This window comes from Ranitomeya imitator, chromosome 5 (assembly GCF_032444005.1).
Source record: "Ranitomeya imitator isolate aRanImi1 chromosome 5, aRanImi1.pri, whole genome shotgun sequence".
Taxonomy (NCBI): domain Eukaryota; kingdom Metazoa; phylum Chordata; class Amphibia; order Anura; family Dendrobatidae; genus Ranitomeya; species Ranitomeya imitator.
Window position 1 is genome coordinate 669,608,683 of NC_091286.1, and position 19,996 is coordinate 669,628,678.

The following is a 19,996-nucleotide window of genomic DNA, read 5'->3' on the forward strand; positions in this document are numbered from 1 at the left end:
CCTTCCAAGAAAGATATGTTAAAGAGACTTCTTGGAGGGGCTCAACTGGAGCTTCCTGAAGAGCACTCAAGACCAAGTTAAGGTCCCAAGTTTCTAGTGGAGCTCTGTAAGGGGGAACCATGTGAGAGACTCCCTGCAAAAAAGTTTTTACTTGCAAATTGATAGCGATCTGGGGATTTATTATGATGGAATATAGGCTGAACTGGATGGACAAATGTCTTTTTTCGGCCTTACTAACAATGTTGCTATGTTACTATGATCCTGCGCTTAAAAAGAACCGATAAGGCTGATATTTGCCTTCTAAGGGTTCTTGGTGCGAGACCTGAGTCCAGACCAGCTTGGAGAAAAGCTAAAATATTAGGAATGGAGAACCGTAGGGTAGGAAGACCCTGCTTCCTGAAGCATGAGAGAAAGACTTTCCAGGTGTGATGGTAAATGCGCGCTCAGACGGTCTTTCGAGCATTAATCATAGTGGAAGCTACCTTTTGAGAAAAACCGGCCTGGGTCAGAATCCAAGATTCAATGGCCAGGCCGTCAAACGCAGGGCCTCTAAGTTCTGGCGGAATATCAGCCCCTGCGACAGAAGATCTGGCTGTATTGGAAGTTGCCAAGGAACCCCGGCAAGCAGCTGTACCAGGTCTGCATACCATGACCGCCGAGGCCAATCTGGAGCGACTAGTATTGATGGAACTCCCTCTGCCTTTATCTTCCTGACTACCTTTGGGAGCAGCGTCAGAGGGGGAAACAGATATGGGAGACTAAATTGGTTCCAAGATAGGACTAGTGCATCTACGGCAATTGCTCTTGGATCTCGATACCGTGCGACGAACCTGGGTACCTTGGCATTCAACCCGGAGGCCATTAGATCCACGTTCGGGGTTCCCCAGCATTGGCATATCTGCCAAAAAATGTCAGAGTGAAGAGACCATTCCCCGGACGCAAGACCCAGTCGGCTCAAAAAATCCGCTGCCCAGTTCACCTTGCCCAGGATGTGAACTGCCGAGATCACTGAATGGTTGTTTTCGGCCCAGCGGAGGACTTGCTCTCGTGCATGGCTGACCTGGTGGCCCCCTGATGATTTATGTAGGTCACAGCCGTGGCATTGTCCGATTGGATCCGGACCGGGCGATCCGCCAGAAAGTGGTGAAAGTGCTGCAGTGCCAGCCAAATCGCCCTTATTTCCAACAGATTGATCGGAAGAGATGATTCCCTTGGGGACCAACGTCCCTGTACTGTGTGTTGGCAAAACACTGCTCCCCAACCGAGAAGACTGGCGTCTGTAGTGACTACCAGCCAATGGTCTGGAGGGAAGGCTTTCCCCTGCTGCAGAGAGGAACTCCTTATCCACCATATTAGGGATTGCCTGACCCGGGTTGACAGACGACACCTGAGATTGAGTGAAAAAGGACTCCTGTTCCAGGCTGTCAAAAGTGCATGTTGGAGTGGGCGAAGATGGAATTGTGCGAATGGTACTGATTCTATAGCAGCCACCATTCTTCCTAAGACCTTCATGCAGAATCGGATTGTGTGGGAACTCGGCTGCCGAAGAATTTCTGCTTCCTGCCGGAGGCAGAGAACCTTGTCCTGGCCCTGGGGAAGGACAGTCAGACCCCGAGAGGTGTCAAAGACCATCCCTAAAAAAGTAACATTTCGAGATGGTACTAGAGATGACTTCTTTAAATTGCCCAGCCACCCTAGGCGAGAGAGAGTGTCCAGAGTCATGCTGACGTTCTCTTTTCATGCCCGAAAAGTTGACCCCTTGACCAAGAGGTCGTCTAAGTATGGCAGAATGACTATGCCCCGAGAGTGCAGGATGGACACAACTGCTGCCATTCCCTTTGTGAACACCCTGGGAGCGGTGGCGAGCCCAATAGGCAACGCCGTGAATTGGAAGTGCAGTTCACCTATGGAAAAACGTAAAAATCTTTGATGTGGAGGAAATATGGAGACGTGCAGATAGGCATCTTGAATGTCTATGGAAGCTAGGAATTCTCCCCTTTCCATAGCCGCAATGGCAGAGCGGAGAGACTCCATTCGGAAGTGACGAGTGCTGACAAATTTGTTTAAACACTTTAGGTCCAGAATGGGTCTTACGGCCCCATCCTTCTTTGGAACTATAAACAGATTGGAATAGAATCCTTGAAACCTTTCTTCCTTTGGAACGGGAACAATGACCCCATTGAACTGAAGAGACTCGACTGCCTTGAATAAAACTCGTAAGCAGGACTTTGAACTGGGAAGACTGGACGGAAAAAAACGGCCTGGAGGGAGACTGATAAACTCTTTGTTCCAGTTCTTTTATCCATCTGTCGTGAACGACCGACAGCCAGGACTGATGGAACAGAAGTAGGCGACCGCCTACTCTGTTGGAAACGACCTGAGGCTGCCTCCAGTCATTTAGCTGAAAACCGAGGATACCTAGATCCCCTTGATCTTGGAGGTTGGGATCGCATTCTTGTCAATGGATTGGTCCTATATGAAACCTGGTGCTCTCTGTCTTGGTTAGATCGACTTGGAGGGACTGAGCTTGGTGCTGCAGTCCACCGGGTGTTACGAAAGGATTTAAACCTTGCTTGAAATTGTCGACGAAACGGTTGTTTAACCTTTTGTTGTGGAAGAAAATTGCTTTTTCCTCCTGTGGCATCAGATATAAGCTGATCCAATTATGAGCCAAATAGTCGGCCACTCTGTTAGGAAGAGATGTAAGGGACTTCTTTGAGGTAGAGTCCGCCCGCCAAGTTCTCAGCCATAGAGCCCTTCTGATAGAAATAGCATTTGCAGCTGCCAATGCTGCACAATTTGCTGCATCCAGGGCTGCGTTAATAAGGTAGCATCCAGCTAAAGATATCTGATTAGACATCTATGTCACTTCTATAGGTAACTCCCTATCCTGAAGTGCCTTAGTTACGGACTCTGACCAAGCTATCATAGCTTTGGCAACCCATGTCGCCGCAAAAGACGGCGCGAGGGCTGAACCTGAAACCTCAAACACAGACCGAGCTAGACTCTCTATGAGCCAATCAGTCGGATCCTTAATAGCAGACCCATTGGGCAGAGACAGCAGCGTGTTAGAGGCCAAATGGGACATGGGGGGATCCACTGAAGGGGATTCTGCACACCTTTTACGAAGCTCTGGTGCGAAAGGATACCTTGCACCTAGGGCCTTCTGGCCTAAAAACGTTTCCATGAGGTTGCTTGAATTTCTTAAAAGACACCTTATGACCCGAAGGTAAGGTGGCTGCGTCCTCTACTCCCAAAGTCTGGTTAACGGCCTCAATGAGACTGTCAACTGATTCCTGATAATCAGGAGCTTCTAAATCAAGAGACGCTTCTGAGTCATAGTCCGAACCGTGTTCACTCATTTCCACAGGTGAGGGAGAACGAGAGATGGAACTCAAAGATGCTGATGCACCCGACGGATCGGGAGACGCTGTGTGGGTTCGTTTCCCCTGCGTCTGCCTAGAGGGAGCACAGCCCCTGCAGGCCGGAGGATCCTGAGAACCGGAGGATCTTTCCAAGACAGGTGGATGAATGTCCCTGACAGGGGCTTAAAGGGACTCAACCGCCTTTGTTAGTGACGCCATAGATTGCGTTAAGGATATGACCCACTCAGGGGGCGATACCGCAGTCTCAGGTACAGGCACACCGGACAGGGTCGCAGGGGGGGTTCCTGAGTGCGTTCAGAGTTGCAAGCCTCACAGAAACGGTTAGTTTGCGCATGCGGAAAAGCAGACCGACAGGTAATACATGAGGTATACAGAACTGTATGAGTCTTAGTCTTTCTAGACATGATCACTCTGCTGCTGCTGCTATGATCCATACCCTTCATGAGCTACTGGATCTAAAACAATGCCGCTGTTAAACTGAGGGAAGTAGCACTTACCCCAGTCCTGTGTCCCCGTATGTCTTGACCCGACACTGAACCATGCCTCTGTGCAAAACCTCCTTATGTCCAGATTACAGGGCGGATGTGCCTGAAGAAAAAGGGGGAGGAGTTACCAGCGTACGGCCCGCAAATAGGCCGAAGCAGGGGGCTTGATTTTTCATTCCCTGAACTCTCCCAGGAAAGCTGGGCGCGTGGCCGGAAGTAAACGCGGCCGATGGGGGCGGGACTTCCACCTGTGTCTGTTGTGAATTCTGCTTTTGGGCTCCCTCCAGTGGTTGTGGATGGCAATGCAGTTGTGCCTGGACTGCAGGATTGGACAGGTGTATCTGCTAATTGCAAAGCTGGCTGGGGTATTTAGCTTTGCAGGACTCATTAGTCCCTGCCAGTTGTCAATGTTCTATTGCCAGTAATGGTTCTCTGCCGGGCCTCTCCTGCCTGCTGCCATTTCAGCTAAAGATAAGTGTCTGATTCTGTTTCTTTGGCTCACAGGTTGTGTGTCTATTTTTCAGTCCTGTTCATAGTTTCTATTTTGTTCCAGCTTCGACTGTCCTGTTTTTTCAGTCTGGTTGGATTCGCTGGAGTTGCAGATATACTCTCCACACCTTTAGTTAGGTGGTGGAGTTTTTGTATTTTTCTGCTGTGGATATTTTGTAGATTTTTTGCTGACCGCTCAGTATCCTGTACTATACTTTCCTATCTAGGTAGAAGTGGCCTCCTTTGCTAAATCTGTTTTCCGCTTGCGTGTGTCTTTTCCTCTCCTACTCACCGTCATTATTTGTGAGGGGGCTGCCTATACTTTGGGGGTCTACTCGGAGGCAAGTCTTTTTTCCTATTTTCTATCTTTAGGGATAATTAGTCCTCCGGCTGTGTCGAGGTGTCTAGGTCTGGATAGGCACACCCCACGGCTACTTCTAGTGTCTGTGATAAGTTCAGGGTTAGCGGTCTGTATAGTTACCACTACTCCAGCGAAGGTTTTTTCATGTTGATCCAAGGCCGCCTGATCATAACATGTGTCCTTGCTGGAAACTACAGGATCCATGATGCAACAGGCCGTGGGTCTAAAACTGGAAGTAGCCGATAGGGGCCGGACTTCCGCCCACGCTGGGAAATAACAAATAAGCAAGCACCGTGCCGGGTCCCTGCAGTATGGCACTTTGCACCAGTAGAACGCGCGACGAAGCAGGAGCCTCCCCGCAGCCTCTTGACAGAGCATGAGGTCAGAGAGACATACATATGTATACATATGAAAATATATATATATATATATATATATATGGAAAGACGATGCAGGCACCCTAACTCCGTACACCCTTCAGAAGGTGAGGAGAGGGACCGTCTGCCTCCTTTAAACACCGCAGTCAGTGCATTGGTGATGAAGTGAAGGCTGCACGGACAGAGCATGTATGCCTGTACAACCTAGGGTTCCGTTACCCCAGAGTGATCAGGTTTTAGTCCGGCAAACGAGGTCCCACGTTGCGGGAGAGGATACGTGGAGGTATCACTCCACGTGCTTGCCCGTTGTTGGTTTGGGGAAATTGGACCCCTTCAAAAGGATCCGTCACCCCTGTCTCATCCTCAGAGAAAATGTATCTGGGGAAACCCAGAGATGTGCCTCCTACGGACACTCAGCATAAACTGGAGCTGTCAGGGCCAGTGTCAAGGTGTATACTACGGAGGAGGAGCTAACTTTTTTTGTGTCTACTTAGTGTCAGCCTCCTTGCAGCAGTAGCATTCACCCACAGTCCCGTGTCCCCAATGAGAAAATGGAGAAAAGCTATTTTTTATAACCTTTCATTTATTAAGCTTTGTGGTCTGCCAAGATCTCCGGAGTAAAATTTCAAATTCGATTTGTGTGAAATATATTTGACATGAATCAAAGTTCACAAAATCATGCAAATCTGATGAATCTGAATTTACCCTCTAGTACTGTAGTTAACTGTTCATAAGGCTATCTCTAAATTTCACATTCACCCATAGCATGACATGGCTGCCTACGATGCAGCTGAATTTTCCTCTTATGAAAGACGGCAAAGGCTGAAGTGAGGATCAACATGTAAGAATTTAAGCCTCCATTGTACTTTAACAATTAGCGAAGCATTTATCTTAGACTTGCTTATTTTCATTCCTAATATTTTATAGAAAGAATCTTCAAATTGAAGGGCAACTATAAATTGGCTATAGATGCACACTATGTCTCATCCGCGAGGGATTGCACACATGTCATAGGGTAATGGAGGACTCAACAATCCCACTGCAGGTGAAAGGTCTAGCTTTGCCCCTGATGGAGCCTTGAATGTGAAGTTCTGGAGCAGGGTTGTGAAGAACAGGAACATTTCCATGTTTGCCAAGTTCTCTCCGGCACAACTTCTTTTACCTGTGTAAGAAAAAAAAAAGAAAAACAAAACAAATTTCCAGTGATCAGTCATATTGATCATGCATGTTATAGAGCAGGACCAACAAGCTTTATTTTAGTTTTTCTTTTTTTCCAGAAAGCCATAAATCATAATGGTATACAATGTAATTGAAAGAGTTACTAATATTTCAGAAGATGTTTAGGACTTAATTCTGAGCAGATACATTGGAGTTTGAGTGACTTGTTAGAAGTGATACAAATTAATTAGCAGGGTTATCTGCAGTGAGTGGACAGGAGACATTTAAACTTCCTCCTACCTTCCTCCATCTGCAGCCCTTGAGTAGCCGGCCTAGTGCAATGTCACATGACACTGCAGCCGGCTAAACAATAAATAAGCCAGAGATGCCATGTGGGGTGATGATGTGGACCAAGACTGCAAGGAGAGGATGTTTGACAGTGCAAGGTGGAGGCGGGTCCCGGGCTTCCAGAAAATGTTTGCAGAGTCTCCGCGCTGCTCATTGTTTTCACTGCGGTGGAGTTCGGGAAAATGGCAGGAGGAGGTGGCACATGCACAGATTAAGACATTTGCTCCTGAGATTTCAGGAGACGAGATCTCAGGAGACAAGATCTTGGTCTGTGCATGCACAGCATATTAATAGCCTCTTCTAATGAAGGAAACCAAGATTTCCAAAAAGTGTAAGGACCAGGATCTGTGGACAACACCAGCCTGGGCTCCCTGATAGCTCTACTTGCAGCTCCATGTTTCTTCTACTTCCCCCAGAGCATCTCATGAATTATATATATGGGGGTAGTCTTGCTGGAAAATTTTTGGTGACTGTGACCCTGGATCTTGCAGGACTTCAGAGGGGCGAGTGGGCTAAACATCTACTCTGCTATTGAATCTTATTCATCCTCTCTATATATGTAAGAGATATTTTATCTAGCATTCTCTGTATGTTACGGTGTAAGGGTGGATTGAATCAGGTTGACTCCTATTTTTTTATCAGAACATCAAAATATTTTTCCTACGTCCTATTTATTCTATGGCCTAGATGCCTATCCATTTTACAACTTGATTGGATACCTATCCCAAGATATCAAAAACAGCTCTTAATGCATATACGGTATATTTTAATATTTCTTATATTATATTATTATAGTGCTTTTCATCTAGTGCTATTAGATTTGTCTTCACCTGCTCCTGGCATGGTCCCTGCACGTCCCTGGTTCTCTGGGCGCCGGCAGCTTCTTCCTGTAGTGAGCGGTCACATGGTACCGCTCATTACAGTAATGAATATGAACCCGGCTCCACTCCCATAGGGGTGGAGCTACATATCCATAACTGTAATCAGCGGTACCATGTAACCGCTCACTACAGGAAGAAGCTGCCGGCGCCGGAGAACCAGGGACTGCACCGCGTCAGGAACAGGTGAATATAACTCAGTGCGCGATATTCACCTGTTCCCCGTTCCACTGACAGCCGCCGCTGCATCTTCCCCATCCTCTGCAGTGATGCTCAGGTCATAGGGCGCGGTGACGCAATTCGTGTGCGCGCCGCCCTTTGCCTGAGCAGTCAGTGCAGAGGACAGGGAAGACACAGCAGCGGCCGTCGGTGGAACGCGGACCGGTGAATATAGCAAGTGCCGGGGGCCTGATAGTATCATTATTATTATTTTTTTTTTTAACCGCAGCACCAGCATATGGGGCAAATGTCTGTATGGAGCATCTTATGAGGCCATGGGCAGCATTATATGGGGCAAATATCTGTATGGGGCCATGTGCAGAATTATATGGGGCAAATATCTGTATGGAGCATCTTATGGGGCCATGTGCAGCATTATATGAGGCAAATATCTGTATGGGGCCATGTACAGCATTATATGGGGCAAATATCTGTATGGAGCATCTTATGGGGCCATGTGCAGCATTAAATGGGGCAAATATCTGTATGGGGCCATGCGCAGCATTATATGGGGCAAATATATGTATGAGGCTATGTGCAGCATTATATGGGGCAAATATCTGTATGGAGCCATGTGCAGCATTATATGGGGCAAATATCTGTATGGGGCCATGTGCAGCATTATATGGGGCAAATATCTCAATGGAGCATCTGATGGGGCCATAATCAGCCTTTGTGGAGCATTATATGGGGCAAATGTGTCTCTGGAGCATTTTATGGGGCCATAATCAGCATTTGTGGAGTATTATATGGGGCAAATGTCTGTATGGAGCATCTTAGGGGGCCATAATCAACATTTGTGCAGCATTGTATGGGGCATATTTTAATATGGAGCATCTTATGGGGCCCATCATAAATGGTATGGAGCATTATATGGGGCTCTTGATTCAATATGGATATTCAAAAACACTTAACCTACTGATGTCTCAATTAATTTTACTTTTATTGGTATCTATTTTTATTTTTGAAATTTACCAGTAGCTGCTGCATAGCTGCTGCATTTTCCACCCTAGGCTTATACTCGAGTCATTAAGCTTTCCCAGTTTTTTGTGGCAAAATTAGGGGTCTCGGCTTATACTCAATTATATACGAGTATGTTTAAACCAAGGCCAATTTTGTGGACAGTTTCTACAGTTCGCTTTACGTTATATAAACGCATGATGCCATTAAAAGGAAATGAAAGAAATGTACCTAATGAGAAGGGAACGAAGGCTTCGTTCTTCTTAGATTTTCCTTCTGAGTCAAGAAAGTGCCCAGGATAAAACTCTTCTGGCTTCTCAAAATAAGCTTTATCTCTAAGAGCAGAGTGAAGTAACGGAATGACAGTTGTGCCCTGGAAAAACAAAAGGCAATATGAATTACCATAAAAAATATAATGAAAATATTATAAATATACGTCATTTATTAAATTATTCAATGGAAAACACACACAAGTCCAGACTTAAGATATAAAATACCGTAAGTCTCCTAACCTTTGGAAGATTATAACCCCTGAATGTGATGTCCGTAGTTGTGGCATGTGGGAGGCTTCCAGGTACGACGTCCCCAAATCTTTGAATTTCATGAATGACAGCATCAGTATATGGCATTTCCTTTCTATGTTCTACTTGAGGTTGAGCAGATCCAATAATGTTTTCAATTTCATTTTGCACTTTTTCTAAAAGGTAAAAATGGTATGTATTGTGAGTTACAAAGCAAATTCTGAAAGATATAAAATAAAGTAGAAGTTCAATATATGTTGGACCTGTAAAACAATTTTTTTTTATATTGTTATTCTACACTTTCATTAAAGGAGTATTCCCATATCCAAGATTCTATCCCAACATGCAGTAAATGTAATAATATTAGTAAATAACGACAATTAGAAATATAGTATAGTTCCCTTGATTAACTATGTCACTAAACCATTAGCTTAGGTATCCATGGTTACAACCACTCATGTAGTGACAGTTACAGTTAGGTCCATATTTATATTTGGACAGAGACAACATTTTTCTAATTTTGGTTCTAGACGATACCATAATTAATTTTAAGCAAAAACAATTCAGATGCAGTTGAAGTTCAGACTTTCAGCTTTCATTTGAGGGTATCCACATAAAAATTGGATGAAGGGTTTAGGAGTTTCAGCTCCTTAACATGTGCCACCCTGTTTTTACAGGGACCAAAAGTAATTGGACAGATTCAATAATTTTAAATAAAATGTTCATTTTTAGTACTTGGTTGAAAACCCTTCATTGGCAATGACTGCCTGAAGTCTTGAACTCATGGACATCACCTGACGCTGTGTCTCCTTCTTTTTGATGCTCTGCCAGGCCTTCTCTGCGTCTGGTGATGTCCATGAGTTCAAGACTTCAGGCAGTCATTGCCAACAAAGAGTTTTCAACCAAGTACTAAAAAGGAACATTTTATTTAAAATTATTGAATCTGTCCAATTACTTTTGGTCCCTTTAAAAACAGGGTGGCACATGTTAAGGAGCTGAAACTCCTAAACCCTTCATCCCATTTTAATGTGGATACCCTCAAATTAAAGCTGAAAGTCTGAACTTTAACTGCATTTGAATTGTTTTGTTTAAAATTCATTGTGGTAATGTCTATAACCAAAATTAGAAAAATATTTTCTCTGTCCAAATATATATGGACCTATCTGTATTTAGCTGTTGAAGGAAACAAAGGATTTAATCCCTTCACCCTGAAGCCTATTTTTACCTTCTTGACCAGGTCAATTTTTCCAATTCTGACCACTGTCAATTTATGAGGTAAAAACTCTGGAACGCTTCAATGAATCCCAGGGATTCTGAGAATGTTTTCTTGTTACATATTGTACTTTATGGTAGTGGCAAAATCTCTTTAATATGACTTATGTTTATTTAAAAAAAAATGGAAATTTGGCAATTTTGAAAATTTCGCAATTTAAATCATAGTTATATCGCACAAAATAGTCTATATACTGTATATAATCATCTAAGGTCCATTTCCGTCTGTTTGTCTTTAACGGAAATCCCGCATCGCTGATTGGTCACGCCAGCTGCCCATGACCAATCAGCGGCTGGCGCAGTCTAGTCGAGGTGAATTGGCGTGGGATTTGAACCACGCTTCGCTGATTGGCCGCGCCCGGCCGGACGTGACCAATCAGCAAAGCGGTGTTTAAATCCTGCGCCAATATCGCTGATTGGACGCGGCCAGCTGGCGCGACCAATCAGCGACGCGGGATTCCTGTTACAGACAAACAGACAAACAAACAGACTGTAACGGAAATACCGCGTCTCTGATTGGTCACTCCCGGCCGACCGCGACCAATCAGCAACAGGCTTTACTATTGATTCTGCCTATGCAGCATCAATAGTAAAAAGATATAATGTTAAAAGTAATAAAAAATAAAAAATCATGCTATTCTCACCTTCCGGCGGCCCTCAAAGCCTTCCCCATCCTCGCTATGCCCTCGGCAGCTCCGTTCCCAGTAATGTTTTGCAAAATTACCCCAGATGATGTAGGATCACGCAAGACCGCTAAGTCATTACAGGTTATTGCCGCAAAGCATCACTGGGAACGGACCTGGCGAGAGCATCGCTAACTCCTGAGCTGGATCCGGGGGCAGCCGGAAGGTGAGTATATAACTATTTTTTATTTTAATTATTTTTTTAACAGGGATATGTTGCCCACACTGCTATATACTATGTGGGCTCTGCTATAAACTTCGTGGGCTGCTATATACTACGTGGCTGTGCTATAAACTACGTGGGCTGTGCCTGGGCTATATACTACATGGCTGTGCTATATACTACGTGGCTGTGCTATATACTAAGTGCACTGTGCTATATACTACGTGGACTATGCTATATGCTATGTTGGCTGTGTTATATAGCACATGGACTTTTCCATATACTACGTGGATTGTGCAATATACTACGTGGACTGTGCTATATACTACGTGGACTGTGGTCTGTTTTATATACTATGTGGTCTGTGTTATATACTATGTGGCTGCTATATACTACGTGGCTATGCTATACACTATGTGGACTGTGCCTGTGCTATATACTACGTGGCTGTGCTATATACTACATGGCTGTGCTTTGTACTACGTGGCTGTGCTACACAGTACAGACCAAAAGTTTGGACACACCTTCTCATGTAAATATTTTTCTGTATTTTCATGACTATGAAAATTCTAAATTCTCACTGAAGGCATCAAAACTATGAATTAACACATGTGGAATTATATACTTAACAAAAAAGTGTGAAACAACTGAAAATATGTCTTATAATCTATGTTCTTCTAAGTAGCCATCTTTTGCTTTGATGACTGCTTTGCACACTCTTGGCATTCTCTTGATGGGCTTCAAGAAGTAGTCACCGGGAATTGTCTTCCAACAATCTTGAAGGAGTTCCCAGAGATGCTTAGCACTTGTTGGCCCTTTTGCCTTCATTCTGGACTCCAGCTCACCCAAAACCCTCTTGATTGGGTTCAGGTCTGGTTACTGTGGAGGCCAGGTCATCTGGCGTAGCACCCCATCACTTTCCTTCTTGGTCAAATAGCCCTTACACAGCCTGGAGGTGTGCTTGGGGTCATTGTCCTGTTGAAAAATAAATGATGGTCCAACTAAACGCAAACCGGATGGAGTAGCATGCCGCTGCAAGATGCTGTGGTAGCTATGCTGGTTCAGTATGCCTTCAAATTTGAATAAGTCCCCAACAGTGTCACCAGCAAAACACCCCCACACCATCACACCTCCTCCTCCATGCTTCACGCTGGGAACCAGGCATGTAGAGTCTATCCATTCACCTTTTCTGTGTCGCATAAAGACACGGTGGTTGGAACCAAAGATCTCAAATTTGGACTCATCAGACCAAAGCAAAGATTTCTACTGTTTTAATGTCCATTCCTTGTGTTCTTTAGCCCAAACAAGTCTCTTCTGCTTGTTGCCTGTTCTTAGCAGTGGTTTCCTAGCAGCTATTTGGCATTGACCTGGTCTCTAATCTGAGCTGCTGTTATCCTGTGATTTCTGAGGCTTGTGACTCAGATAAACTTATCCTCAGAAGCAGAGTTGACTCTTGGTCTTCCTTTCCTGGGGTGGTCATCATGTGAGCCAGTTTCTTTGTAGCACTTGATGGTTTTTGCCACTGCACTTGGGGACACTTTCAAAGTTTTCCCTATTTTTTGGACTGACTGACCTTCATTTCTTAGAGTAATGATGGCCACTCGGTTTTCTTTACTTAGCTGCTTTTTTTCTTGCCATAATACTTATTCTAACAGTCTATTCATTAGGACTATCAGCTGTGTATCCACCAGACTTCTGCTCAACACAACTGATGGTCCCAATCCCATTTATAAGGCAAGAAATCCCACTTATTAAACTTGACAGGGCACACCTGTGAAGTGAAAACCATTCCCGATGACTACCTCTTTATGCTCATCAAGAGAATGCCAAGAGTGTGCAAAGCAGTCATCAAAGCAAAATGTGGCTACTTTGAAGAACCTAGAATATAAGGCATAATTTCAGTTGTTTCACACTTTTTTGTTAAGCATATAATTCCACATGTGTTAATTCATAGTTTTGATGCCTTCAGTGTGAATGTACAAATTTCATAGTCATGAAAATACAGAAAAATCTTTAAATGGCAAGGTGTGTTCAAACTTTGGTCTGTACTGTGTATATATATATATATATTGTCAATCATTACCCTTTCACCAATCTCTCATTGTATATATTCATATACAGGTGCATCTCACTAAAAAAAGAACATCATCAAAAAGTTAAGTTTTTTCTGTTCTTCAATGCAAAAAGTGAAATTCATATATTATATAGAGTCACTACAAACAGTGATTGATTTCAAGCGTTTATTTCTGTTAATGTTTATGATTATTGTTTACAGCCAATGAAACTTCAAAAGTCATTATCTCAGCAAATTATAATACTTTTTAACACTAGCTTGAAAAATTATTGTAAAGTCCAAAATGTTTGCCTACTGAAATGTATGTTCAGAAAATGCACTCAATACTTGGTCAGGGATCCTTTTGCATCAATTACTGCATCAATACGGTGTGGCATGGAGGCGATCAGCCTGTGGCACTGCTGATATGTTATGGAAGCCCAGGTTGCTTTGATAGCAGCCTTCAGCTCGTCTGCATTGTTGGGTCTGGTGTCTCTCATCTTCCTCTTGACAATACTCCATAGATTCTCTATGGGGTTAAGGTCAGATGAGTTTTCTGACCAATTATACAGCAGGGATACTGCTGTTTTTTAAACCAGGTATTGATACTTTTGGACAGGTGCCAAGTCATGGTTGAAAATTAAATTTCCATCTCCAAAAAGCTTGTTGCAGAGGGAAGCATGAAGTGCTCTAAAATTTCCTGGAAGACGGCTACTCTGACTTTGGTGTTGATAAAACACAGTGGATCTACACCAGCAGATGACATGGCTCCCCAAACCATCACTGATTGTGGAGACTTCACACTAGACGTCCAGCAGCTTGGATTGTGGCCTCTCCATTCTTCCTACAGACTCTGAGACCTTGATTTCCAAATGAAATGCAAAATTTGCTTTCATCTGAAAACACTTTGGACCACTGACAACAGTCCAGTTCTTTTTCTCCTTGGCCCAGGTAAGACGCTTCTGGCGTTGTCTATTGGTCATGAGTGGCTTGACACAAGGAATGTGACACTTGTAGCCCATGTCCAGGATACGTCTGTGTGTGGTGGCTCTTGAAGCAATGTCTCCAGCAGCAGTCCACACCTTGTGAATCTCCCCAAAATTTTTGAATGGCATTTTCTTAACAGTCTTTTCAAGGCTGCGGTTATCCCGGTTGCTTGTGTACCTTTTTCTACCACACTTTTTCCACCCAACTTTCCATTAATATGCTTGGATACAGCAATCTCTGTTCAGCCAGCTTCTTCTGCAATTACTTTTTGTGGCTTCCCCTCCTTGTGGAGTGTGTCAATGACTGCCTTCTGGAGATCTGTCTATTCAGCAGTCTTCCCCATGATTGTGGAGCTACTGAAACAGACTAAGGAACCTTTTAAAATGTTAGGAAGCCTTTGCAGGAATTTTGTTAGTTATTCTAATTTACTGAGATAATGACTACTGGGTTTTCATTGGCTGTAAGCCATAATCATCAACATTAACATAAATAAACACTTGAAATAGATCAGTCTGTTTCTAATGACTCCATATAATATATGAGTTTCACTTTTTGTATTGAAGAACTGAAATAAATAAACTATTTGATAATATTCCAATTTAGTGAGAAGCACTTGTATATTAGTCATGTCAATAGCTTTGCCAGCATAACCACTGTGTGATGATTTAAGGCATAAACAAGAAATATACCATGCAGAAAAGAAAAAGTGCAGATAGTGTCTTATCTTATAATTTAAGAGAATATTTGACAGTAATGTTACTGTTCACAGTAAGTAGTGGTGGCTGCCGCAGATCCATCAGTCGACTTGCGACCGTAGCTAAAATGCTGAATAGGAGGATTTGTGGGTTATGGTCCATGCTGCCACCTTATCCAAAACAGACAATTACAATTGAACAGTGATTTATTCAATAAGTAAGAATAAACCACTGTTCAATTGTACACTTTAGACAACATGTAGGGAACTCAGTATGAATTAACCCATGAGCCCAAGGAAGAGAACCAAAAGGATAACAATAAAATATCATAGTTTATTGACAAAAATTAAAAAAGAGATCAGGTATGGTACATAAAATGCAAAAAGGACCCAGGGGACCAGAATAATCACAGCGAGGATAAAAGTCTAAAGCTATTTAAGGTTGGCTTAAGTTATTAATCATTGCAGCGTTGCCAAATCTGCCCAGTATATGAGACGAAAATTAACCATTCAACAGTTCCCTGACCGGGCATACATCATAAATCATACTCCTATTAGGCACAGATCCTAGAAAATGTATTACCTCTCAGCCGTGAGGCGTAAGTGTGTTGGGACTCTGCATCAGATGATACCGGCTGATTCCGTGCTCCCCTGTCGCCCCTTTGTCCGTTTTGGATGAGCTAACCCACAAATCCTCCTATTCAGCATTAAGTAGTGTTGAGCGATACCTTCCGATATTCGGAAATATCTGTATCGGATTGGATCAGCCGATATCCAAAAAAATATCGGATATCGCCGATACCGATTCCCTATACCAATGCAAGTCAATGGGACACAAATATCGGAATTAAAATAAACCCTTTCTTTCCTTGTAAGTTAATTCTACATGAAGGAAAACAACTAAGAATAATGTAGAATGTATTAAGGGAGGTGGAGGAGACATTAAAGGCATAGAGGTTTAGCCCAATCAAATGGAAAAGCAGGAATTATTTTTTTTTTTTTTAAACGTTCGGAGTTACAAAGATATTGACTATGTTAAGCTTTTTTATATCTTGTCAGATATTTATGTTTCACTAATTCCATGCTCTTCACCTTCTTTTTTACTTCTCCCACACTTTCTTCTTCATCATCCTCAGCAGCATCTTTTTCATCAACTTCTTCATCTTATTCATCTTCTTCTTTCCATTATTCTTTTTTTTACATTCTTCATATTCTCCTTATTCAACTATTATTTTTCTTCATATTCCAGTTCTTCATCTTGTTCATATTCTTCTTCTTCATCATATTCTTAATTGTGACAGGCATTCCTGTAGTTATCTATAAAAGTTTTACAACAGGATTTGTCCGCGTTCAGTTTGGCCTGCAGCAGCAGGTTTTTTCCAGGGCCACCACGAGGAGAAACAGACTCACCCCCATACACTGCTTAGTCTTCTTCTGCTTATAATTTAGATAATATCTTTTGCTCTAATTTTTAGTCTTGTGCTTAATGTTCTTCTGCTTTTTGTTCTGAAGCTTCTTGTTCTTCTGCTTCTTGGTCTTCTTCGGGGTGGTCTTCAGGGTCGTCGTCTCCAGACCAGCTGACGGTACTGGAACCTGGTTACTAAGCAGGAGGTACCCGTGCCAGAAAGCACTACCAAGGACCACCAGACGTTGGTGGAACTCGGATACCGAGAAGGAGGTACCTAAGCCAAAGGCTCTGCCTGGAACCAGCTGACAGTACAGGAACCAGGGGGACCTATTCAAGATTGACTTCCAAAGAACCAGCTAATTGTGCTGGAACTCAGGCTTCAGAAGGTCTACATGAAAAGAAATTGCTAGGCCGCGAGCCGGCCAGAGTTACCGAATACCCACAATCCTACAGGGGGAGCTTGTCCTATTGGCACTACGGAACCAGCCTCGATTGCGAGTTCCCGCAGCCCACATAGGAAGCACCTAAAATGGAATGCACCATAGTGTCGGCTAACCCGACCACAAACCGACAGGACAACATATTGGAGGCAAAGTAACTTGACACTTCCCGGAAACAGCTGGCGTGCTGGAACCAGGCTGGGCAGGAGGGAGTAACCGTGCCAAAGACACTGCCAAGAACCAGCTGACGGTACTGGAACCCAGATGGGTAGCCGAAGGTTCAAGAGCCAATGGAACTGCCGAGGACCAGCTGACAGTACTGGAACCCGGTTACTAAGCAGGAGGTACCCATGCCAGAAAGCACTACCAAGGACCACCAGACATTGGTGGAACTCGTATACCGAGAAGGAGGCACCTAAGCCAAAGGCTCTGCCTGGAACCAGCTGACTGTACTGGAATCAGGATGGGGAGCAGAAGGTACAAGAGCAAAAGACACTGCCGAGAACCAGCTGACGGTACTGGAACTCGGATAGGTAGCCGAAGGTACAAGAGCCAATGGAACTACGAGGACCAGCTGACGGTACTGGAACCCGGTTACTAAGCAGGAGGTACCCGTGCCAGAAAGCACTACCAAGGATCACCATATGTTGTTGGAACTTGGATACCCAGAAGGAGGCACCTAAGCCAAAGGCTCTGCCTGGAACCAGCTGACGGTACTGGAACCAGGATGGGGAGCAGAAGGTACAAGAGCAAAACACACTGCCGAGAACCAGCTGACGGTACTGGAACCCGGATGGGTAGCCAAAGGTACAAGAGCCAATGGAACTATTGAGGACCAGCTGACGGTACCGGAACCTGGTTACTAAGCAGGAGGTACCCGTGCCAGAAAGCACTACCAAGGACCACCAGACGTTGGTGGAACTCGGATACTGAGATGGAGGCACCTAAGCCAAAGGCTCTGCCTGGAACCAGCTGACTGTACTGGAACCAGGGGGACCTATTCAAAATTGACTTCCAAAGAACCAGCTAATGGTACTGGAACTCAGATAGGCAGCAGAAGGTCCACATGAATAAAAAATGGCACTTCCGAGCAGCAACTGGCGGTGTTGGAGCTCAGGGTCAATGTTAGAAGCAGAGTGTAGGCCGACACCTAATTTGAGCAAGTTTAATATCTGCTGTAGTCTTAGTGTGGAGGGAGCAGGAGAAATTGCCGCATACACAGCAGGGCAGCAGCTGGCATTACTGAACCCCAATGACAGAGGAGCAACTGTTGACTGTGAGGACGGCACTTCAGAGCAGCAACTGGCCATGTTGGAACCCAGGGTCAATGCTAGAAACAGAGTGGAGAAATTGCCGCATGCACAGCAGGGGATCAGTTGACATTACTGAACCCCAATAACACGGCAGCAAGTGTTGACTGTGCAGACGGCACTTCCGAGCAGCAACTGGCGATGTTGGAGCCCAGGGAATCCAGGAGGAGCAGAGTGTAGGCTGAGGCCTAATTGGAGCAAGTTTAATATCTGTAGTAGTGTGGGAGTAGATGGAGCAGGAGAAATTTCCGGACACACAACAGGGGAGCAGCTGATGTTACTGAACCCCAATAACATGGCAGCAAGTGTTGACTGTGCAGAATGCACTTCTGAGCAGCAACTGGCGATGTTGGACCCAGGGATTACAGTTCAGGTGGTAGCAACATGAACACAAAAGGAGACCTGGATACTGTTGCCAACCAATTATTTAATCTGGAAGAGGAGTGGCAAATTCCTGCGAGATTCAGGCCTTGATCATTTTCAGAAAAGTAAGCCGCTCAACATTATCAGAGGATAGTCGCATGCGATGGTCTGTTAGTACACCACCTGCGGCACTAAAGACGCGTTCCAATAATACACCAGCAGCAGGGCAAGCCAGCACCTCCAATGCATACTGGCTAAGCTCTGGCCACGTATCCAGCTTAGAGACTCAAAACTTGAAGGGGGAAGAGCCGTGTGGGAGTACACTGAGAGGGCAAAACATGTAGTCTGTCACCATCTGACGGAAACGTTGCCTCCTGCTGACTGGAGCCGTCTGTGATGGTGTAGACATTTGTGGCGGGCACACAAACTTTGCCACATTTGGGCCAAACTGGTCTTGCCTTGTGCTGAGGCACTGCTTCAGCTCACTCTTTGTGCAGAGATTCCTCCACTGCCTCGACGCACTGAGCTGCTTTGTAAAGCATTAGCAGCACTGCTCTCCGATGGAGTGGACCAGTGTGTCTTGGTACTCCCACATTTTATGGTGTTATGAGGCTTTGTAAGTTGTCCCAATAGCAAGGATCTAGGAGGGTGTAGACCTAATAATCAGTCGTGTTGAGAATGTGGGCGATGCGGCGGTCATTTCTCAAGCACTGCAGCATGAAATCAACAATGTGCTGCAGACTGCCAACGGGCCAAGAAACGCTGTCCCCTGCTTGAGGCGTGATCTCCGACTGCTCTGCATTACCCCACCCTCGCTCTACATACTGACTACTAGAGCATTGTGTAACTCCCTCCTCTGGACAGATGTCTTCCTTCTCCATTGACTCCTCCTCATCCTCCTCACAAAGGGTTCCCAGCCTAGGCCTTTGTAAGGAAACACGTTGCGCAGACTGTCCAGAAGCAGATGGCATTTGTGACTCCTCATCCTCCACCTCTTCCACAACCTCCTCCCTTAGCGCTTGCAGTGTTTTTTCAAGCAGGCAGATAAGAGGGACAATCATGCTGACTAGTGCGTCTTCTGCACTCGCCATCCACGTGGAATCATTGAAGGCACGCAAAACCTGGCAGATGTCCTTCATTGTGGCCCACTCAGTGGTTGTGAAGTTTGAACGGCGCGCAGTGTGACTTTTTTGCACCTGATGCAGCTGTTACTCCATTCCTGTTGCCTGCTGCTCACACAACCGTCCAAAAATATGTAACGTTTAATTCCACCTGGTGGGTAGGTCACATATGATGCAATGTTCCAGAAGGTGGAATCGGCGCTGCAGAGCTGCAATGCACGATCTTGCCATGCTGGAATGCCACAAGTGATCACACTCTAGTCGGACCTTGTGCAGCAGTACATCAAGATCTGGTTAGTCCTTCAAAAACCTCTGCACGA

At 44.6% G+C, this 19,996-nt stretch overlaps 1 protein-coding gene across 6 annotated transcripts in view; it reads right to left on the reverse strand.

The window, feature by feature from the left end:
- Positions 1-5,661: 5,661 nt before the first annotated feature.
- LOC138638743 (cytochrome P450 2C23-like) overlaps positions 5,662-19,996 on the reverse strand; it is a 761,024-nt gene continuing 746,689 nt past the window's right edge. For all 6 annotated transcript variants that reach the window (XM_069728295.1, XM_069728292.1, XM_069728291.1 and 3 more), the window contains 3 exons: positions 9,174-9,358; positions 8,893-9,034; positions 5,662-6,260 (listed from right to left, as the gene is read on the reverse strand). In XM_069728295.1, the coding sequence (XP_069584396.1) occupies positions 6,082-6,260; positions 8,893-9,034; positions 9,174-9,358 (506 nt within the window). In that variant the 3' untranslated portion in view covers positions 5,662-6,081. The remainder of the gene's footprint in view (positions 6,261-8,892; positions 9,035-9,173; positions 9,359-19,996) is intronic.